At 42.4% G+C, this 23516-nt stretch overlaps 2 protein-coding genes across 5 annotated transcripts; both read right to left on the bottom strand.

The window, feature by feature from the left end:
- Positions 1 to 890: 890 nt before the first annotated feature.
- Positions 891 to 20573, bottom strand: selenoo2 (selenoprotein O2). 4 transcript variants are annotated; one of them, XR_013816606.1, is made up of 12 exons: positions 19973 to 20489; positions 18573 to 18776; positions 16212 to 16389; positions 12913 to 13043; positions 12535 to 12812; positions 11825 to 11958; positions 6246 to 6277; positions 5905 to 6090; positions 4974 to 5130; positions 4464 to 4692; positions 4162 to 4318; positions 1854 to 2694 (listed from the first exon to the last, which is right to left on the bottom strand). XR_013816606.1 is itself a non-coding variant. In XM_079818314.1 (10 exons), the coding sequence occupies exons 1-10, from the start codon at positions 20425 to 20427 to the stop codon at positions 2473 to 2475; spliced, it is 1938 nt and encodes a 645-aa protein (XP_079674440.1). In that variant the 5' UTR covers positions 20428 to 20573; the 3' UTR covers positions 891 to 2472. The 4 variants fall into 4 exon arrangements, 3 of the variants coding, with proteins under 3 accessions (XP_079674440.1, XP_079674439.1, XP_079674441.1); XM_079818314.1 differs by lacking the exons at positions 4464 to 4692; positions 4974 to 5130 and having other exon boundaries at positions 891 to 2694; positions 18612 to 18776; positions 19973 to 20573; XM_079818313.1 differs by lacking the exons at positions 4464 to 4692; positions 4974 to 5130 and having other exon boundaries at positions 891 to 2694; positions 19973 to 20482.
- A 1413-nt stretch (positions 20574 to 21986) lies between these two features.
- LOC307126064 (tetraspanin-7-like) lies at positions 21987 to 23051 on the bottom strand (the record flags this gene model as incomplete). The annotated part of the gene is made up of 1 exon (XM_079816421.1): positions 21987 to 23051. One exon carries the CDS (start codon positions 23049 to 23051, stop codon positions 21987 to 21989), a length of 1065 nt encoding a protein of 354 aa, XP_079672547.1.
- Positions 23052 to 23516: the final 465 nt, after the last annotated feature.

Here is a 23516-nt window from a genome sequence, read left to right as displayed (position 1 = left end):
AAGTAGGGATTAATAATGTTGAAAGAGTGTACGAAAATACATTTCTGTGTGTGATTCCTGATTACAAAATCTGTTGGAAACTCCATATTAAATATGTTAGTATTGAAGTAATGGGGAAAGCAAGGCATGTATTGAATAAAAAATTGTATTGTTGTCATATTTAAATTACTTTGTTGGAGTATGGGGCAACAACTACAAAACCACCTTACAAACATTAAGCACAATACAAAAAAAGAGCAATTAGGATAGTAAACAAAGTAGGTTATCATGCGCATACCAATTTACTGTATTTCAAATTGCACACCCTAAAGTTTAATGTGGCTGATTTTAAGATTGCACAAATCTATAAAACAGCTGCCGGGAAACATACAACTGTTAACAGATAGAGAGGGAGGTTATAACTTGGGAGGGGATTTAAATTTAAGACAACCGAAGGCTCGGACTAAGCTCAAAGGTATGTGCATTTCGATTTGTATGGTGATTTTGTGGAATGGTCTGAACAATTTGATCAAAGTCTAAACATGTTGCAATTTAAAAAAAGATACAAAAGATTTATTTTTGATAAGTACAGATGTGGGGAGGGATAGTGATAATTCCAAACTGTTGTCAGTGCTGCTTGAATGTTGTTTCTGTTTGTCCTTCTGTATCTTAATAGCATGATAAAGTAGGATGTAAATTGGAGTAGTGTTTCTGTATTATTTAAAATGGTATTTTTGGTTTATCTTGTTAGATTGTGATTTGGTTTTGGTAAATACTGGGGGAGGGTCCTGATAAGCCTAGGGCTTCTACCTATCCCTTTTTCGAATTGGGTTATTATTATGCTGAATTTTTGTTTCTGTTTTATTATATTTGTTGTGTATATTTTATATTTGTTTCTTTCTTTCTTTTTTGTAATAGTTCAAAATAAATTTTTAATTCATTCATAAAATAGGCATAGTTCCAGATGAATGGAAAACAACAACAAAAACAATTTCTTACACTTTGTACTTGCTTTGAATATTGTTGAAGCATACCCAATGTGAAATCGACACTAATCAGCTGATTTGAATAGTATTCAAACAATTAAGGGCTTTGGAATGATTTGCTTTGCTGAATAAATAATGCAAAGTACATTGAATCTGACCGTGCCCAGTCATACCATGCCTGCCTATTTTAGGCTATAAATGTATTTTTTGTGACTTTTATTTCTAGTGGCTTTTGTTATATCAGAATACATACAGAACTCAATATTAATGGACTACTATTAACTATATGCTCTGGCGTTTTGAGCGCGAGTGGATTCTGAGTTCTGCACACTCGCAAATCATCTCGTTATAACAAACAATTATGTAAATTGTGACAGCACAGATTTATTGCGCTGTCAGCTTCATTGGTTATAACGGAACTTTGTGAGATCGCAATTAACTAAAATAAGTAGACAGCTTTTAAGTGATTATGGAGCTCTTTATTAGTTATTATAGTGCTCTTCGTTCCATGCCAAATCCTGCATACAGTTTGCTTTTTTCTGTTAAAATGAACAGTGTTTTTTTTAACGTAGACGCTAATAGACGTAATTTATCTGAAGCATTTATGCTGGGATGTGTAGGTTGTGCAGTGACACGTAACCAGAAACTATTTCAAGGAAATCTATTTAAATGTTTTTTTAAGGGGAAGCACATCTCCAAATTGGTTCAACCTCCGCTTATGCTGTTACTAGAATAACCGTGTTCAGATGCCAGTAGTTCTAATAAAGTTATTGCTTAAACTCCAAATTGATTCTCCTTCAGATCTCATTTAATGTGGCTTGGGTCCAACTACATGTGAATAAAGGTATATAGGCTATGAGTGTGAATAATGAGATGCAAAATAGCATTGGTATTAAGAGAATATTTATTATGGAAAATATTGCAAATCACAAAGTTTAACCTGAATCAACTGACATTTGTTGCTACATCTATTTGCTTTATTAAATGCTAATAAGCACAAAATGTATTCTATGGAAGACTTCATGCAGAGTCATGTGGACTACTTTTATGGTGCTTTTTGACAGTATAAATCAGACATAATCTTTGATAAATGTGTTTCTATGTATGCACAAGACACTCCTTGTTTTTCAAACTCAGACAGGCATGCTAAGCTGAACATCTGAGCCTTCATTGATCAGATAATTGAAGAGATAATTGAGAACTGGACAGGGGAGACTCTGAGGACGCAGAACGGAGAGATTGTTTTCTTTAATATCTCTTTCCATGATTATAGAATTAAAGTATTTTGAAAAGTATTCATTTCTATCAATGGCAGAGCAATGCAAAATATGTTTCTTTTACCTACTGCGCATCTCTGCATTATCTGACAACCAGGAGTTCTGTGTGTTGCTCAGCCTCCCTCAACACATACCTAATCGAGAAAGAGAAACAGAAGAGTTCTAAATTTTCTCCTGCTATCTCTTTCTCTATTGGTTTGGGCTGTGATGTTTGGGAGGCTTTAGGATGATCATGTGACACAAATCATTCTGGCCCATGCAGGAGGTTTACTGTTGTATGGAATCCGGTGAGTATCAGCTGCTGCTTTTCTTTGTGTGTTTTTCATTACTTCCCGTCTCTCAATGCTGTTGACATCAGCTTGTTCTGACCCACTTCTTGCTGACCATACTGGACTCTCCAGATCTGGATTAACAGAATAAGGGTTCTCCAAAACTGTAAGCACCCGTTGAACCTGAAAGGGTTTAAAATAATGTAAATGCTTGGGGATTAAAACACCACACTTCAAAAAACAATATTTCCTTCCTCAGTATTTTTGTCTTGTTTTCCAGTACCAATATCTAAATGTCCTTAAATAAAGATACATTTACTTGAGAAGCAAAATGACTCCAAGTGTTATTTGCTAGTTTCAGCCTGACACAATTATCCTTTTCATTCATTGTTTAAATAGCAAATACATTTGCGCCCATCTGTTCACCCATGGGCGTGCTAGTCGGAAAACCAGGTGTGTTCAGGTGCATTGTTGGCGTGTTGCTATATTGAGGAACTGAAAACGATAGCGCCATGGTATTGTTTGTGTTATTTGAAGGGCACGTTAGTAATATGTGCCTATAGGCGGGTGCATAACGCGTGTACACTTTGCTTATTACACACACAGGGACGCGCAGCAGCACACAAACATTTTTAAATATTAAAAATAAAAGGATTCCTCTCTGGAGAAGCGTTCAGTATTTCCGCTCGCAAATTCGCCCTGTAAATAGCGAATCCGCCATGGTGCAAGTGCAACTGGCTTTTAAAGGGAATGGGAGATGAGACTCTGATTGGTTTATTGCATATTACGCCCAAAACACACCCATGACCCATTAAAGGGATAGTTCACCCAAAAATGAAAATTCTGTCATCATTTACTCACCCTCAAGTTGTTTTAAACCTGTATGAGTTTCCTTTGTTCTGCTGAACACAAAAGAAGATATTTTGACCTACCCTACTACGGTAGTTAAAGGGATAGTTCATCCAAAAATGAAAATTCTGTCATCATTTACTCACCCTCAAGTTGTTCCAAACTTGTATGAGTTTCTTTGTTCTGCTGAACACAAAAGAAGATATTTGGAAGAATGTTTGTAACCCAGCAGATAGAGCAACCATTGACTACCATAGTATTTTTTCCCCTACTAAGGTAGTCAATGGTTGCTCTATCTGCTTGGTTACAAACATTCTTCAAAATATCTTTTTTTTGTGTTCAGCAGAACAAAGAAACCCATACAGGTTTGAAACAACTTGAGGGTGAGTAAATGATGACAGAATTTTCATTTTTGGGTGAACTATCCCTTTAAGAGACTAGGTACAACCCTTTTAGACCATGTGCCGGGCACGCAGACCATTTTTCCCATCGTTAAACTAGCAAAAGTGGATTCGGACACACCCTAAGTGCACTTGTGCTGTGCGCTTTAGACCATGCACTTAGATCGTTAAAATAGGGCCCAAAAGTGTTGTTTTGTGAAAACTTAATCAAAATTAAATCATAAAGTTTATGCTTCGAACAAGAACACACTATTCAGAAAGCAAGACCTAATTCATTTTGCTTCTCAAGTAAATGTATCTTGTTTAAAGAATCTTTAGATATTTGTACTGGACAACAAGACACAATATAATTGTCTTCATCAAGCAACAGTTACATTACATTTCGATCAAGACCTCTGACCTCTGAAAAATCACCCCTTTCCGCTGCTTCAATTGCATTCTGGGCAATGTAATTCCGCAGCACCATGACAGGATTAGTGGAGTTCATAGATCGGACCCGTTCTTTCTCTACTGCAACAGGGTCACTCGCTTCATCACATTCACAGGCCAGACGTCTCCTAATGTGGTGACCAGAAAAGGAGCTAAAACTTCTGCACTTTTAGTTCATAGTCATTTAAATAGATTTTCTTTGCTTTTATTCAGTCATTAAAATACACTTTAAAATACATTTTCAAAATGAAAATTAGCCCATGATTTACTCACCCTTAAGCCATCCTAGGTGTATATGACTTTCTTCTTTCTATATTGGCAGTGACGGGGTTCACGAGTTTGAAGCTCAAAAAAGTCCATCTATCCTTCATAAAGGTACTCCATACGGCTCCGGGGGTTAATAAAGGCCCATTAAAGGGATAGTTCACCCAAAAATGAAAATTCTGTCATCATTTACTCACCCTCAAGTTGTTTTAAACCTGTATGAGTTTCCTTTGTTCTGCTGAACACAAAAGAAGATATTTTGACCTACCCTACTACGGTAGTTAAAGGGATAGTTCATCCAAAAGTGTTGTTTTGTGAAAACTTAATCAAAATTAAATCATAAAGTTTATGCTTCGAACAAGAACACACTATTCAGAAAGCAAGACCTAATTCATTTTGCTTCTCAAGTAAATGTATCTTGTTTAAAGAATCTTTAGATATTTGTACTGGACAACAAGACACAATATAATTGTCTTCATCAAGCAACAGTTACATTACATTTCGATCAAGACCTCTGACCTCTGAAAAATCACCCCTTTCCGCTGCTTCAATTGCATTCTGGGCAATGTAATTCCGCAGCACCATGACAGGATTAGTGGAGTTCATAGATCGGACCCGTTCTTTCTCTACTGCAACAGGGTCACTCGCTTCATCACATTCACAGGCCAGACGTCTCCTAATGTGGTGACCAGAAAAGGAGCTAAAACTTCTGCACTTTTAGTTCATAGTCATTTAAATAGATTTTCTTTGCTTTTATTCAGTCATTAAAATACACTTTAAAATACATTTTCAAAATGAAAATTAGCCCATGATTTACTCACCCTTAAGCCATCCTAGGTGTATATGACTTTCTTCTTTCTATATTGGCAGTGACGGGGTTCACGAGTTTGAAGCTCAAAAAAGTCCATCTATCCTTCATAAAGGTACTCCATACGGCTCCGGGGGTTAATAAAGGCCTTCTGAAGCAAATTAATGGGGTTTTGTAAGACAAATATCCATATTTAAACCTTTATAAAGTAAAATATCTAGCTCCGCCTTCCGTATTCAACTTACAAAGAAAGTGTAATGCCTCTCGCAGTTCAAAGCGCTTATGCTACGTCCGACGTCATTTGTTGTGTCAGTTACGTTTTTTTTAAAGTTGAATACGGAAGGTGGAAGCTAGATATTTTTCTTTATAAAGTTTTAAATATGGATATTTTTCCTACAAAAACCCATCGCTTCCCTTCAGATGGCCTTTATTAACCCTTCTGGATGCACTTTTTTGAGCTTCAAACTCGTGAGCCCCGCCACTGCCATTATAAAGCTTGGAAGTGCCATGACATTTATTAATACTCCGATTGCGTTCATCAGAAAAAAGAAAGTCATATACACCTAGGATGGCCTAAGGGCGAGTAAATCATGGGGCAATTTTCATTTTAAAGTGAACTAATCCTTTAATACTTATTTATACCTGTAATGTTTGACCCATCTCTGCCAATGATCTCTCTGCTTAATTGTTAGCTCTGTCTCATTGATCATAAGAAGCTCCTTCAGTCTGCCAATCTTCTCCAGCTGCTTGGCAACTTCTGGCTGGTTGGCTACCATGTTGAACATGCCGGGATTTGTCTCAGCCATGGAGAGAATCATCTCCAACTCACTAAGAATGGACACAGAGGATCAACAAAAGAAAGAAAATCCTCAGGTAGGTGGTACCTTTTTTTTTAAAGCTCATAATGTTAAATTTGTATGCTTCAGTGTTCAGCTCTGTTTTAAAGGTCAAAAACCCAATGCAAATTAATTCAGTGAACATACCAATTCTCCTGCCTTGCTTTTCTTGCAATGTGCTGACGGAAAATGCAGAGTACAGGGGAGTTAATTTTTCGCTTAACACAATAGATTCTAGATTTTTTTAAAGAAACACTTGACTACACTCAAAAAAATGTTTAAGCCTTTTCTCAAGATTTACGCATTTCAATTAATAGTAAAATTCCATCAATTTAAATGGTATATTCCTTACATATTATGAATTAAGAATTTTTAATGAGTAAAACATTTTGCATAAATTTATAAACCTATATACAGGGATGCAAAAGGGTGAGGGGTAAAAAAAGGTGAGGACATTGCGTGGATAGAGAAAACATTATCCGAGGTCAGGTTTTTAAAAAAAAATATATTTACTTTTCCTGCTCATTTCTAGTTCCCTTTCAGTCGGACGTACCGACGAATTGGGATCACTTCTGGGAGCCCCTGTCAGCTTCGAGCTATATAGAACCGGCCAATGAACAATTGGCGTGCAAGATTTGCATCTCGCGCTCCGCCCCGCACTGCGGGTATAAACAGGAAGCGAGAGTGAATGCACGCTCTCATTCACTTCGGAGCCAAACGGCGATTGAAGACGACTCTCAAACTTCATTTGAGTGTAAAGCTGCTATCAGCAAGTTATTTAGAAGACCGGAGAACGGGAGAAAAGCGTGTTGGAGAGACGGCACATTCCAGCAGGACCGCGGTGACTCATCTGCTGCTCTGTTAAACAGAGAAAACTGCTGTTTTCACTGCAACAAATTTCTGTTGGTCTGGTTGGGCGTTTTCCTGTTTGAGTACAGGCACGGGCTGCACTAGATCCCGTGCGCTGTCGCGTTTTCCCCCTGAGTGCTTCAGCACAGAGCGTTTCCTCACAAAAAGAGTTCACGGGTGACGCTGCGTCTTTTTCAAGATGTCATACCACCCGTGCGTTTCTGGATGTCCCGCCGAGTGAAACTCCGCAGGCCCCTATTCCCTCGGTTCCGCAGCTGGTAGAGCTCCCGAGAGAACCCGCTGGTCCCTCCCATGGGCGGCCAGTGGTGACTTTCGGAGCTCCAGCAGACGAACAGATGTCGATCGCTGCATCGGAGGGGGAGTTTCAGTCCTCGGAGGATGAAGGGTCAGCTGTACTGCCTCCCTCTGGGAAAGTGGCAACGGCTGCCCCGGACCCCAAGATGACTGCTATGCTTGCCCGGGCCGCTGAAAGGGTAGGGCTCGTGTGGAACCCTCCACCGTGTCCCGAACCCTCTAGGCTGGATGATTGGTTCCTCAGGGCAGCTCGCGCTGGTTCTCAGCGTCCCGCCCCGACACCATTCTTCCCGGAGGTACATGAGGAGCTCACGAGGTCGTGGACGGCACCTTTTTCTGCCAGAAACCGACCGAGTGACTCCTCCCCCGTCACTACCCTCGACGGTGGACCAGCCAAGGGTTACGTGGGGATCCCGCCAGTGGAGCGCGCCGTCGCGATGCAACTGTGTCCGGCGACCGCCTCCAACTGGCACGGTGACCCACGTCTTCCGTCCCGAGCCTGTAAGTTCTCCTCCAGTCTGACTGGGAAGGCTTACAAGGCTTGCGGACAGGCTGCGTCCGCCTTGCATGGCATGGCGTTGCTTCAGGTCCACCAGGCCCAAGCACTCCTTGACATGCACGAGGGTAGACCTGACCCAGAGCTCCTCCGGGAGCTACGGGCGGCTACGGACCTCGTCCTCCGGGCGACGAAAGTCACCGCCCGTTCCATTGGTCAGGCGATGTCCAAGCTTGTGGTCCAGCAGCGTCATCTCTGGCTCAACCTGGCCGACATGAGGGAGATCGATAAATATCGGTTCCATTTCGTCAGCTGGGTTGTTCGGCGACGCGGTCAAGAGCTTTGCCCAGCAGTTCTCGGCCGCCCAGAAGCAGACGGAGGCCATCAAGCACATCCTGCCCCGGCGGCCCGCTGCTGCCTCCACCCCGCCGCCGGCACCGCAGCAGCCTAACACCAGCCGACGGCGTGGGGCTGGCCATGGGAAGGATGTCCAGCCCGCTCAGGCCGCTACCAAGCCAGGTGGCAAGCGTCGTCGCAAGTGACCCTGAGACGGGCCGCCCAGAGATGGAGGAAACTGCTCTTCGGGAGATGGCTGCGGTGCCAAGAGAGCTCGCTTGGCGGTGGTCGACGCTCCCATGCCTCGCCACCCTCAGGTGCCTCTCCCTTCGCCAGCAGGGGACGCCGGCTGTCGGGACGCACTCAAGTGGCCTCCCCACACTCGCACGTCCCCTCCCCGGATGCAGGTAAGTGTTGCGCAGCACACTCAGATCCCGCTTCGGGCCGCTTCCATGCCGTCCGAGCCGGATCCCTGCGTTCCGCCTCGCTGCCCCGCTGCGGGTACGTCTGTGGTGCCGTTGATCCCCCTAGCTCGGAGTCTGGGAGCCTGGCTAGCGCTTCCCAGCCCGTCTCTGTGGCTCCTCCGTACCATCAGACTCGGCTATGCGATTCAGTTCGCCCGGCGTCCCCCCAAGTTCAGGGGCGTTCACTTCACGACTGTAGTGGAGGCGAACGCCCCCGTGCTCAGGGCGGAGATCGCAGTCCTACTGGTGAAGGACGCGATAGAGCCGGTCCCTCCAGCCGATATGAGGTCCGGGTTCTACAGCCCGTACTTCATTGTACCCAAGAAAGGCGGCGGGTTACGACCGATCTTGGACCTGCAATTCCTGAACCGGTCCCTTCACAGGCTGCCTTTCAGGATGCTAACGCAGAAGCGCATCTTCAGGTGCATCCGTCCCCAAGATTGGTTTGCAGCGATCGACCTGAAGGACGCGTACTTTCATGTCTCGATTCTCCCTCGACACCGACCCTTTCTGCGCTTTGCGTTCGATGGATGGGCATATCAGTACCGCGTCTTGCCCTTCGGCCTGTCCCTGTCGCCCCGCGTCTTTACGAAGGTTGCGGAGGCGGCCATTGCTCCCTTGAGAGAGCATGGTGTTCGCATCCTCAACTACCTCGACGACTGGCTGATCCTTGCCCAGTCGCGAGAGCAGTTGTGCGAACACAGGGACAAGGTGCTCAGTCACCTCAGCCAGTTGCGACTTCGGGTCAAATGGGAGAAGAGCAAACTCTGTCCCGCACAGAGGATCTCTTTTCTCGGTATGGAGATAGACTCGGTCGCCATGACAGCGCGCCTCACAGAGGAGCGTGTCCAGTCAGTGTTGAAGAGGCTCCTGGGGCATATGGCATCCGCAGTAACGCCGTTGGGATTGCTTCATATGAGACCTCTTCAACGCTGGCTACACGACCGAGTCCCGAGATGGGCGTGGCACAGCGGATCCCTCCCAAATGACTCCGAGGTGCCGCCAAACCTTCAGCCCCTGGTCGGACCCTTCGTTTCTACGGGCGGGAGTTCCCCTAGAACAAGTGTCCAGTCAGCTGAGTTGAAAATCTTGTCGTTAAAGACAATACTCCTGACTATGTTGGCCTCCATCAAGAGGGTAGGGGACCTGCAGGCATTTTCGGTCGACGAATCGTGCCTAGAATTCGGGCCCGGTACCTCTCATGTGATCATGAGACCCCGGCCTGGATACGTGCCCAAGGTTCCCACTACTCCCTTCCGGGATCAAGTGGTGAGCCTGCAAGCGCTGCCTTCGGAGGAGGCAGACCCAGCCCTAGCTTTTCTCTGTCCCGTCCGTGCTCTCCGGACTTACGTGGACAGAACGCAAAGCTTCAGGACCTCAGAGCAGCTCTTCGTCTGTTACGGAGGACAGCAGAAGGGAAAGGCTGTCTCCAAGCAGAGGATGGCCCACTGGATAGTGGATGCCATCGTCTTGGCTTATGAGTCCCAAGACGTGCCCTGCCCGCTCGGGTTAAGAGCCCACTCCACTAGGGGTGTTGCCTCTTCCTGGGCGCTGGCTCGTGGCGCCTCGCTGACAGATATATGTAGAGCTGCGGGCTGGGCGACACCTAACACGTTCGCTAGATTCTATAGCCTCCGTGTAGAGCCGGTATCTTCCTGTGTGCTCACTTCCCATAGTCAGTAACACCGAAGTGCCTATTCCAGTGTCGGCTTGCTGCGCCATTCCCTCCCCTATGGTAGACGGATACGTGCGCTTATCTGCTCCAGTCGAGTTCCCCAGAACGGCGAACCCTGTTGAGTCCTCCGCAACCCACGGCAGTCGGACGTGGCGGAGTGTTCGACGCCAGGTCTAACACTCGTATGCATTGGTGGAACTTGTGTTAGGCTGGGTTCCATATGTTGTGACCCCCACGGCGGTCCCATATGTGTATTCTTCCACGGTAAGGCTCCCTACGGCGAGCCCATGTCTTTCCCTCGGCAGAGTCTCCTCTGCCGTCTCAGGATGGTGTTGTCCCCCTCCTCTAATTGGCCGGGGCCACCCCTGGGACTTCCGTATGTTGTGCTGCCCACGGCCAGCCCATACGTGTATTCTCCACATGGTAACTCCCTCTGGGCATGATGTGGCTTCAGCAGCGGCCTTCACAGGCACGCTTTCCCAGCGCTATCCAATACAGTCAGCTGAGTGGGTCTTGCGGAACAGCAGCTTTGACTCTCCCTGCATGAATTTCCCCCCCGCATCAGATCGGGGTCTGAGGGGCTCATCACGGGCGCTGGAAGTGGTAGTAACTATGGCGTTTTCCAAAGGGATCCCAATTCGTCGGTACGTCCGACGTACGTCGAACGTGACCGACTGAAAGGGAACTTCTCGGTTACGTATAGTAACCCTCGTTCCCTGAAGGAGGGAACGGAGACGTACGTCCCGTCGCCACAGTTGCTGTACCATCACTGCAGGTCGAGCCACTAAGTTTGGCTCCTCAGTGAAAAACAGCGTGCATTCGCTCCCGCTTCCTGTTTATACCCGCAGTGCGGGGCAGAGTGCGAGATGCAAATCTTGCACGCCAATTGTTCATTGGCCGGTTCGATATACAGTAGCTCGAAGCTGATAGGGGCTCCCAGAAGTGATCCCAATTCGTCGGTACGTCCGACGTACGTCTCCGTTCCCTCCTTCAGGGAACGAGGGTTACCATACATAACCGAGACGTTTCTATTAAGTATCTTTGCATCTGCCTGAAAACAAATTCTGCCCCAGTACGGGTTGTGTCAACCCATTCGTTAGTCTTGTTGTGTGATGAGAAAAATATGAAATGTAGTTGCAATAAAGGCATTTAGAATCAGTACAGCTGTAGCAGCGCAGGACTATTATTCTGCTGTGCGGAATTGAGGAAGAACAGATGATGGAATAGTTTGATCTTCGGCTGACCAATCAGCAGAAAGGGGCGTATAATTCCCGGCGAAGTGTAGAAATCGAATATTCAAACTGTTTATGAATTTTTCTACCTCTGAACGAAAAATCAAGCCGAAATCTTGTTTTTCTGAAAAAATACCGTTTTCTCATTTTTCTACTTTCAATATTAAATCAAAAAACGACTGAACGAATTATACACGGATTCTGAATGGACCCCTCCCCCAAAACACTTTCTCATCGGATCTACGTGAATCTCGTAGGTGACCTATTTTGATCTCAAAAAGGTGAATTCTCACCGAAAGTTGAGGAGTTTGCATCTCTGTATATAAATAAACCTATCTATAAATAGGATGGTTTGTTACCTTTAGTTCCTCCAGCGAGGCACACTGTTCCACGATCAGTTCCACTACCGAGTCTGTGTCGTCTCTCTCTACTTGTTCACCGACAGGACAAGACACGGCACTCAGCAGACGAAATGTGTTCGTGAAGTCTGCACCTGGCAATGAAACAGGAACATATTAGATAATACATTTGATAAAGGGTTTGTTCATTTACACTCTGTCATCCATTGCTCACCCTCATGTCGTTCCAAACCCGGAAGCCTTTCGTTCATATTTGAAACATATGAAACCGCTAACCGTAACCGCTTTATATGACATATTGAATTTAGACTTTTATTGACATTTAAACACTGATCAGCTCAACCGCATTTGCTTGATGCGTGAGAGCTAATCCTATTAAACCAGATCCATTGAAACAAATTGAGAATAAAATGCTGCTGTAAATGTCGTCAGCGTAGTAATCAATGCAAATTAACATTATGCATTAATAGTTGCACGGACTGTATATGGCGGGACAGAAATCTCTCAGATTTCATTAAAATATCCTCATTTGTGTTTCAAATATGAACGAAGGTCTTGCGTGTTTAGAACGACATGAGGGTGAGTAACTTATGACAGAATTAACATTTTTGGGTGAACCCTTGAAGTTATTTTTTTTACAGAAAAGCTAAGGGACATGTTTGATTTCTATTCAACGGAAAGGTGGAATTATTTCCTTCCTCTCACTGTACCTGTAATGTGCATGGTCTTCAATAAATCAGCCACCAGTTCCACATCCTCTGGTGTTTGTTGTCTCAGAAGACCCAGCTTCTTCCTCATGTTGCCCAGGTAGAAACCCTCATAAAGGCTCATGAACTCATCTAAAATGGCCTGTGCTCTGGCTGGCTGGAGCTCTGTGCCAAGAGACTCCGCCAAACATGCCAAGTTCCAGCGGCAGACATACGGCTGAGCTTCATAAGAATAACGGCCTTTCTTATCAGAGGCATTGCACACAAACTCAGGGTCAAACCTGCAATTAACAAAACACAATAATATACAAGCATTTTGATTGCATTTGTGATGTGCAATTTACTCCACAGTTTCCGTAGCACTGTAAAAGCTAAACAAACCTGTCCATGAAGCCAAATGGGCCGTAGTCTATAGTGAGCCCCAAGATGCTCATGTTGTCTGTGTTGAGAACGCCATGGCAGAATCCCACACTTTGCCACAGGGCAACCAGTTTAGCAGTCCTCACGGTCACCTTGCAGGTCAACAGACTATATTAAGCCAAGTCAAGTCACATAGCACTTTATACAACACAGAAGTAAACAAGAAAAAAACATTACTAAATGTTTTTTCTTCAATTATTTCTTCATTTCTTCAATTATAACAAATTCAATTTCAGCTGTAAAGCAGCTCATTATTCAGCTAAAGTCGGTTCAGTGTTGATTCAGTTCAGTTCTCAACAGTAAGTGCAAAATTAATCAAATTATAAAACTAGCTTAATTCAGTTATAAGCAGCTCTAGCGAAGGCAATAGTGTTGTTATTCAGCTCAAATCAGTTTAGTGTTGATTCAGTTTCGTTCGATAACAATGTTGATGTTGCAGAGTTCCTCAATTATGAAACAAATTAAATACATCTATAGTCAAAAACTGCTAAGGGGTAATAATAGAACAACAGTTTTAAACAATGATTTTTCCACTAATATTTAAAACAGGATCTGCATTTTCATGGGTTTAAATAAAATATTTTTTCTATGAGAGACAATAAAAACAATTTTGTGTAGCAAAATCCCTCTTTTCTTGGTAAAAAATGTACTTGATTTTCAAAAGTCAACAAAGTGACAGCCGAATTTAACATTTTTGACAAGCCAAACTTGTCCGTATCTTGTAATTTATTTAACCCAAAAAATAAACTTAATTCCGTAAAATAAGTAGAATGAATTTCGCAAAGACCATTATGAACAGCACGTTTTATAATTACCCAAAAATCAAACATAGTTTACCCCTCATTTTTCCCAAATCACAAGTTGCATGCATTTAATCTGCTGCTGTGCCAGTCTAATGACACATTTTATTATCAACACTGGGAAAACTGACTCTGTGGGGTTGTAATTGTAACAAAAATAAATTCTATATTTTCAACAAATAAATCTATGTTTGGTACTTTACTTAATATTTTAAGTAACTTATTTAATATAATGTTGTTGTAAAAACATGTTTTTTACAATTAAATGGTGCGTGTATTTTCTTGAGTAATGTTTCCTAGGCTTTTTAGATGTGTGTATTTTCAAGATACTTTTTAAGTAAAATTTATTTAAAAGTCTAAACAAGTGGATTTGGCTGTTGCAAAAACACAAATGTTCATGACAGACGCCATTTTGATGGGTGACAGGACTGAATTTGCACTGCTGGCAACCCAACGATACTAAAAAAGGTAAGAATGACATTAAATATGAACTGTTCAATGGTTTAATGCTTTAAATATAGCAAGGATAAAGCTAAATGTTTGTATTATTGATAAATACTTAAATTTGCCTTGAATTACACGGCTTGGCTAACGCTAACAGGCTAAAACTAAATTGCTGAATAAAGTCGTTATTTTTGTTTGTTTTTGCGCACAAAAAGTATTCTCATGGCTTCATAACATTAAGTTTGAAGCACTGGAGTCACATGGACTATTTTAATTATGTCTTTCCTATACTTTAGGGCCTTGAAAGTGTTCATCACATTGTTGTCTATGAAGGGATCAGAGAGCTCTGGGATTTCATCAAAAATATCTTCATTTGTGTCTGAAGATGAACGAAGGTTTGGAACGACATGAGGATGAATAATTAATGACAGAATTTACATTTTGGGGTGAACTAACCCTTTAAATTGGTGTTCACTTTTCTCAGTGATTATTTTTTGTAACATGTTTGAAACATTGTTTTAATTAGATGACTGAATTACTGTTCTCGGTGGGTTAAACCGACCAATGGTCATTGAAAAAACTGTAATAAGAAAATGAAATACTGTTGCTACCTCTTGTAATACATAAAGTTATTTTTTTTAACTTGAAGTCAGCTTTATGTAAAGGTGAAAAAATAAGCTACTGTGCTTTGCACTGTTGCATTGTCATTTTAAAGTGAATAAATGTGTTGTATTGAGATGCTGGTTTACTGTTTCATGGAACTTTTAAAAAATGTAGAAAATAATTAAATTTATAGAAAAAAAAAGTAGCTTGGAAAAAAGTTACTTAATGTGTGGCTTACAAGGAGACCTTTGTAAATATTACTTAAAAGATTATATTGGATATACTTAAAACTATAATTTTCTAAATGTATAAAATTGAGTTGCTATTACTTAAGAGTCCAAGTTGAAAACATGCAAAGTCTAATAGGATAAACATAAATAAAATTAGTTTAAAATACTCAAAAAGCTGATGCAAATAGTTGCCTTAATTTTATTGAGTAAAACGTGGAAGTGTCTGTCGCTAATGTGCTTTGGTCTGAGTGCTGTCATGATGCGTCGGCTTACATTAAATTGAGTTGGTTTTGTGGCCAGTTTTCACCATATTCCACTGAAATGACACACCGATTGTGTGATAATACACTCAAAAAATAACTTTTAAACTAATTTACTTTAAAAAACTAGCGTCAAGTGGTTCCACACAACTATATTGAGTAATTTTTACATATAACAATTTAGTTATATGAACAAAAGAAAAGTAAAGCTGACAAAATTTCTTGAAGTAAATACAAACCATTTGAATATGTCACTGTTACATAATATTTATATGTGCAGTTTACTTAATAATGTTATGTTAAATATATAAAAGTTTATGTCAGGTGAACACATTTATCGATTTAATGTACCTTATTAAATTAACTACTTGCCCTACAAGTGTAAGTGGAAAACTATTAAATAACAACAAACATATTATTAGAAACAAAATACAAAAATAACTTAATTGAGGGCAGGAAGTCCATCCAATAATAATGAGTATATGAGTGCACACCCTAAACACAGCCACCACTCTTCTGCATAATGGTAACCACAAAATTACAGAAACTCCTCTAAATGTCCAACATAACTGAACATTAAACACTAACATAAACTAACATCTTTCCCTTTACTGAAAAACGTAAAATAACATTTTAATCCCTAAATGTATTCTCCTAATGCAGTCCTTTGCAAAGCATGCTGGGAACTACAGATCCACTGCCCAGTTTGTTCATTTCACTCAGCAATGTTAACTTGACCAAACAAACACTTATTAAGTAAAGCTGACAATACTCATTTTTAGTAGAAACAACTCAAGTCAATTTAGTTACATGAGTTTTTTTCTTTTTTCGATGAGGGAAGGGGTTGAGAGGGCCAAAGTCCAAGAGGTGCGATTCACTAGTACTGAGCTATGGGATATATATATATATATAATTGTTAAAACCTCTCTGAAGAAGGTAGCATTCCTCTCTTGGCGATCTAAATGTCTTCTTCGTATTTCAGGGTAGAATGTTTCAATGACATAATCCAGAAGTTGTGCACGGATATCAGGCCGTCCAACACTAGGGCCCTGTCTACCTGTGAAGTCATCCCCAGGGTGGAAGATCTCAAACGAGCCAAATCTGATGAGAAATATGGATAGAGTCATGAGTGCAAACATTTTAAAATACTTAATGAAACAAAAAGAGAGGATGCATTTCAGTAGATCTTATAACTCAGAGCCCTAAATTGGTTTTAGTGATACATTTGGTCAGTAGATAGCAGTCTATAGGCATACATTTGACAATTTTGCATGAGTAACTGATGAGCTTTAACAAGAATAACCATTTTTAAGACTGTATAGTAATTGTAATTGTTCCTTTGTTTTGCAGACTTCATGATTTTGAACATTCTTTCACTTTTAAAACTTGACAAGTAATGTTTTAAATAATGCATCCCTTTCTCTGCAGTCTTAAAGGTCCCATGGCATGGCATTTTTCTATTATTTTATAGTGTTTCCTGAGGTGTACTTATATTATTAGTATGATTTTTACATCATAAAATGTCATAATTTAGAAATAAAAGGCATTTTTTCTATACTGCTGTTTGCCCTGTGGCTGAATGCCCTGCTTCAAGAGGCGTGTCTGCTGTGAGACTTCAGTAAAAACGCCCACTGTTGTGATTGGCTGACATCTTTGCATTTTAAATGAGCGGAGGGGGCGTGGTTTAACGAGGCACGAGCAGGCACGAGTCTGCCAGAGAGACGGATGGACCTGTGTTCACTTCTCATCAGTTCTCTCAGCATGTCTCAGTTCAGGGTGAACTGTTGTAGTTACTAGCATATACTTCAGGTTATTAGTTTATTTCTAGTCGGAGGGACTGTCACTCATGTCAGAAAGTTAGTAACTTTAGTAAATTATGGATCAGCGCTGACTCGAGACGCGAACCGTTCAGAACGATTCAGTCCGATTTGGTGAACTGGTTCGGTTCACTAAAAAGAACCGATTCAAAAGAATGATTCGTTCGCGAACCGGACATCACGGAGACGAAGCGATTGCTAACAAAGTTATTTATAGTAACTACCGAGTTATGAGAGCGCTGTAAGTCAGCGCGAGTTTATTGTGTTTGTATCTGAGAGTTCTGAATAAACACGAGTCCCAGTCACACCGAGTCCTCTTCATCATTATTCTACCAACTTTGTAACACATGCAATGTATCATTACAGCGAGATGAACGAGTTAGTAAGTGTTGAATATAGCATTATTTCTAGATATGTTCCAAACATATGAATAGCGTCGTTGACGCGCATTGAGTAACTTACACAGCGCAAACAAAGACACAACAGCTGTAATCGAATGTAATCCAGTTTATTGTGGGGAAAGCTGGCTAGCCTAGCCCAGATACCCTCACGCTTACCCTCCTTCTGCTTAATCTCACGCCGCGTTTGGTGCCTCCGCTGTGGGCCAGATGCAGTACTGGGGGTCGGGGATGTTGGAGGCCGAGCTTCGGCGTGTGTGAAGTTTATCTCTAAAGATGTGACTGCTGATGTTAAACAGAAAAGACTGTATGCACATTTAAGAACAGATAGACGCGACGAGGACGTACAAAAACACTGACTCTCAAGATAGAAAACACGAAAACACCGTTCTGTCGGGAGAGAGAGAAGCCGCTGCGTGTCCACAAATAATAAATAATTAGCTACACATCAGAAATCACTGATCACAGATCAGAAGGAACTGAAGAAAGACTTCTGTTTTCATTTGTACATCCAAACACTGAGAAACTGCCAGTGTTCACTCGTTCACAAGTAACGTTAATGATCTCTCGAGTGTTTGCATGGGCGTGCCAGATTCTCTGGGCGGGGGAAAGGGAGGAAACCGTGCCTGCTTGGACGTCAAACCAGGAGGCTTCAGGATTGGCTAGTCGGGCCTGTCATTTTCTCAAAGGCAGAGAGAGACAGCCAGAACTCGGTTTTACCCCGATCAACATTTCTATCCACTTGGGGACAATATTCAGGCTAGGGGAACTCATATTAATGTTGAAATACCTCATAAAATGAAAATTTCATGCCATGGGACCTTTAAGACCAATCACACTGCACAGACAGACACTGACCAATGCAGACAATCACCAGATTACAAATTTACGCCTCTTCTCAGACATTTCACAACTCAAACACGTTGACTGAACATGTTTAATTGGTGAAAACAAGCACCAACCAATGGCAACAGATGCAAACAGGGGTAACACACTCAACGAAGTGCCATTTCCGTTGGTCTGTGTCTGTCGGTTACTATGTCTCTGAGGAGGATAGACATAGCTCAACCTGATAAAAGTGGGTGCTATTCTGAGAACCACCGAGCACCTCTCTGGTCTGAGATTGCCACTGTAGAACACATCCCTCTGGACATAAAGATCAGACGTCACCAGTGATCCTGCTCGTGTTGTGGGAATTCCCAGGGCAAACATGGCCTCACTGCACAGGAACTCCCGAATGCTGGAGCGTAGCACTTTACGCCCATCAGACTGCCTAAAGTACACAGATATTTATGTTTAATTGTTTAAAATAAAAACAAAGCATGTGGGAACTTTTACCCATTTTTGTTAGGTGCTTTTCTCCATGTTTTATTTTCCTGTTTTGTGCATAAATGTATGTGTCATTGTCGCATTAAAGGGTTAGTTGAGTGTAAGTCATTAATGACAGAATTTTCATTTTTGGGTGAACTAACCCTTTAAAGGTTTCAAGAGAAAACTCAAGATGAATGCATCTAAATGATATGGGTTAAAGGAGTAGTTCACTTTAAAATAAAAATTATCCCATGATTTACTCATCTTCAAGCCATCCTTAGTGTATATGACTTACTTCTTTCAGATGAACACAATCTGAGTTATATTAATAAATATCCTGACACTTCCAAGCTTTATAATGGCAGTGACGGGGTCCATTGTGCTAAAAAAAAAGCACATCCATCCATTATAAAAGTAATCCACACGCTCCCAGGGGTTAATAAAGACCATCTGAAGCAAATCAATGTTTTTTTTTTGTAAGGGAAATATCCATATTTAAAACTTTATAGACATCTAGCTTCTGGCAGACCGCCTTCCGTATTTAACTTACGCAGAAAGTGTTGCGCCTCTCACAGCTCAAAACGCTTACGCTATGTTCTAGTGATGCGTTGCGCCAGTTAAGCTTCGTAAATATTTTTCTTTATAAAGTTTTAAATACGGATATTTTTCTTAAAAAACCCCATCGATTCGCTTCAGATGGTCTTTATTAACTCCCGGGCCAGAGCTGTGTGGAGTATGTTTATGATGGATGGATGTGCTATTTTGAGCTTCAAACTCGTGAGCCCGTCACTGCCATTATAAAGCTTGGAAGTGTCAGGATATTTATTAATATAACTCAGATTGTATTCATCTGAAAGAAGAAAGTATTATACACCTAAGGATGGCCTGAGGGTGAGTAAATCATGGGGTAATTTTCATTTTAAAGTGAACCACTTCTTTAATTGTGATCTACTTGAGTTAGAGCATTGTTAAGATTGAAAATCCAGTAGGCCTAAAGCATAAAGTAAACCCTTTTTATATCTTTGCAGTGCTTTTATGCATCACAAATCACTTACTTTTAACACACAACTTGCAAAATTGTTATTTAAGTTATATTTAGTATATACTTAAGTTAATATGGGCTATTAGTTAAATGTAGTGAAGCCAAAGTAACGTTACCGAGAATAAGGCGTCCGTCCAGCGCCTTTAACTTGAATTTCCCACCGACCACAGGGGCTTGTGCTGGTCGGGTCAGAGGTTTGCTCGGCACCGGTCTCCACCTCCCCCAGATAACACACAGCACCGTCACCCAGCTGCCCAGCGAACTGACCGAACTGGTGTCCGCAGTAGCAGTGCGCAGCGGCCTCAGAGCCCGGAATCACCCGAGACCCGCTCAGATATTCTGCCCCGTGCGGGTCACGTAAAACTTCGCCTGCGGTCAGTCCTAGTAAAGCAAGTGCCGGTTCGGATAGCGCGACGAGTGTGGGCTTGAGCAGCGGCTGCGGTTCGACACGGGAAAAACACGCTCCTGTCACGGTCCGTGAGCCCGGTTCTAGTGATGAATCCAGCGGCAGTGTTTTTAATGCACCGTTGTTGAACTTCAGCCTTTGCAGTGGGGTGAGACTTTGGGCCATTCTAATGAACGTTTGTCTTGCACTGTGAACCGTCTCCAGCTGCTCTGAATAACATAATCCTTCAGGGTATTAATGACTCAACACCACATGCACACAGTAAACCACAACAAATCCATCCATCCATCCAATCATCTATCCATCCATCCATCCATCCATCCATCCATCCATCCATCCATCCATCCATCCATCCATCCATCCATCCATCCATCTATCTATCTATCTATCTATCTATCTATCTATCTATCTATCTATCTATCTATCTATCTATCTATCTATCTATCTATCTATCTATCTATCTATCTATCTATCTATCTATCTATCTATCTATCTATCTATCTACTTCGAATAGCCTATTCTTCCTACCACCGTCTGCAGTAGCTCAGCACTGGCAGCCTAATACATTTTACAGCAAGAGTCATCTGAGGAATCTAAAGGTTTGCAGGTTGAGATGGCTTTCAATCCACTTTGTTGGCAGGTCATTAAAGACACAGCACCTGTCCCAGATTCCAATGATTCATCACTTGCTTGTAATTGCAGCAGGGGTTGTGATAAAGAAATAAAGACCCTCATAAATAAGCTTGTCTGAAACTGCAGATTGTGGTTCAGTCAGCCACCTTTGAGGAATCAAAACATAAATTTGTGCATAACATAAAACAAGCGTCTATCCATTTCAGATATTGACACAACCAGATGAAGCTGTGCATACATGGTTTCAGTGATTGTGTCTACAAAGTTTTTTGTTGTTGTTGTTGTTTTACATGACAAGCACATTCAATGTCAGCTGAGTTGAAATGTGTTATTTTTATTTTCTCATAAAAATCTTTTATTTGGTGCTTTTTAAACTTACATTCAATCTGGATGATTGCCTTTTTCAGGATCCAATCAGTTCCAATAAATAAAAAACACATTCCGCCATGCATATTTCTCATTTCAGAATATTACATGAAATTGGTTGCAAGCAACAATTCACAATTATGAATTATATCTTTTTTTTTTCGAAAGTAGTCATATTTTTGTCTTTTTTTCTTTTAAATGACAATATTTATATGATCAATGTACAATTACAATTATCTGCCAGTGAAGCATTCAATAGCAAAAGAGTTTAGAAACCTTCTAATGAATTAAACCCCATTCTAATGGGTTATTATTAATAGAAAAACAATTGAGAGAATACATATTAAACAAGGCATATAGACTATTTCTAAGTTTTTTATACATAATATAATATTTTAGTCAGTAATCGAATACAACTGAATGTCTACAAACATATCACAGAGATACCATTCACATGATCTACATATCATATAACTCTTGACTTTGTTTTACTTTGAATAACTACTGGACAGAAACACGTTATTCAGAGTCATGCAACAATCAAAGAATGCATGAATATTTAAATTGTGCTCTACCTAAACATTTGCAGTATTTTGGACATTTAATTTTGCATTTGTCCATAAAACATTGCCTGGTTTCTTCCTTATAAATTGATCTAAACGCAAGACGCTGCAGCAAGTAATACAAAAGCCCAGGCAAAGGAAAAATACACAATGCTTTTTATGTCAACGGGCTTGCCTTCGCGGTCTGGGCGAAAGACGATTGGCAAGCAGACATGCGAGGGCTATACCTGCCACCTGGATGAAAGCAAGGCCTAGGACTGTTGCTGCGATGTGAAACACGTTGTCATTTACCAAGCTGAAGACTTTGCGGAAACAACCGCGAGCATGAATCCCTGCCAGCTCGATGTTCCTGTCTCCATTCTCTGGCAACGGTCTGTTGCGGCAGCCTTGGCGTTTTATGCAGCAACTGTCTGGTAAAGACACAGCGAAGGAATCATTCCCCAGACTTCCTGTTGAATACACAGCATCTTGGACAGCCCAATCAGACATCAGCCAATCACGCCAACCTTCAGCGCCACAGCACTCCAGCGCCCTCTGAAGGCTGTCCAGCGCATCTGCGCGGCCCTCGTCTACTCCATAGTCCAAAACGGCTTTCTGAAGTCCGCTACGGAAACCTTCAGCGATATCCTCCCTGTAGAAGAGCCCCGAGAGACCCGCCGCTAGTCCACCTATGAGTGTGACCAACTGGAAAAGGCCATACGCCCGCAGAAGGCAAGGAAGGTTGGCAGCCACTCCCAAGCATCCTAAAAAGCCCCAGGCGGTCACAGCAGCACCTGTGCCTAACAAGATGATGGGTGCGTTAGGGTAGCGGTTCGCCGATAGTAGCATATAGTCGGACAGCGAAGCCTGCGCCCATATGCCCAGGGTGAAGATCGCAAGGCCTGCCGCCCAAAAAAGGAAGCTGAAAATCAGGAGTGCGAGGCGCAGCAAGGGCATGACTCCCACCGCCCGGCAGCACGGTGGGGCAGCACCAATTGCAGGCACAGGGGGCGCCAGTGAGGCCTCCGAGCACAGCGATAATGAAAGACGTTGCTGCTGGTCAGCGTAATCTTGGGAGGGTGCGAGCAGATAGCCAGGGAGTGCTGAAGGCCGACGGGAAACAGAGGATAGAGGCGGTCGTAGAGGCGAAGACAGTCTTTGATTGGCGTGCAACTCTCGCTCCCACTCCTTTGTACGGCAGGGACTCTGCCGAGCTGACAGCGAGTCGTAAGGCGGCGCAGAGCTCATGGCCTCGTCTTTATCTACCACCATTTTACTCTCTCTCTTTTACTCCTCCCTTTGTTTCTCCTCTCTTGAATAAGTCCTTCCTCATCTCTCCCGCCCGTGCTTTATGGCTGCTCGTCAACCCACCAGCGCCTATTCAGACCCTCATTTCACCATAAATCTTCTTCGGATGAACGCATGGCACGCTTATCTTCGTCTGCAGATTTTCCGCCCACTCTCGGCAGTATTTCGATGTTTATTTGCGACATTTCTTACACTCTCTTGCTGCTGCAGTGGTCGTCTTCCTGTACTGCGTCTCTCACAATATGTAGGGGGGAGGGGGTTTGGTGATTATATGGCTATGATGCTGTTAACCCACACCACCCTGATCTCCCTCTACTGATGCAGGAGCCCCGCCGCCCCGGTTCAGGGTCATAAATGTCTGTTCTGAACGATATATGGCCTTAATAGGCCTTTAATAATCGAATG

This window comes from Gobio gobio (assembly GCF_949357685.1).
Source record: "Gobio gobio genome assembly, chromosome: 5".
In the NCBI taxonomy this organism is placed as follows: Eukaryota; Metazoa; Chordata; class Actinopteri; order Cypriniformes; family Gobionidae; genus Gobio; species Gobio gobio.
This window is presented reverse-complemented; position numbering and strand designations above follow the sequence as displayed.

What these genes read in the sequence shown, in the direction of transcription:
- selenoo2 (XM_079818313.1), bottom strand. Translation starts at nt 20,427, where the DNA reads ATGGCCCAAAGTCTCACCCCACTGCAAAGGCTGAAGTTCAACAACGGT. An exon ending in CCATTTGGCTTCATGGACAG is followed by an intron (nt 12,813 to 12,912) that starts GTTTGTTTAGCT and finishes TGTTAATTGCAG; the next exon opens with GTTTGACCCTGAGTTTGTGT. An exon ending in AGATGGGTCAAACATTACAG is followed by an intron (nt 4,319 to 5,904) that starts GTATAAATAAGT and finishes TCACCACATTAG; the next exon opens with GAGACGTCTGGCCTGTGAAT.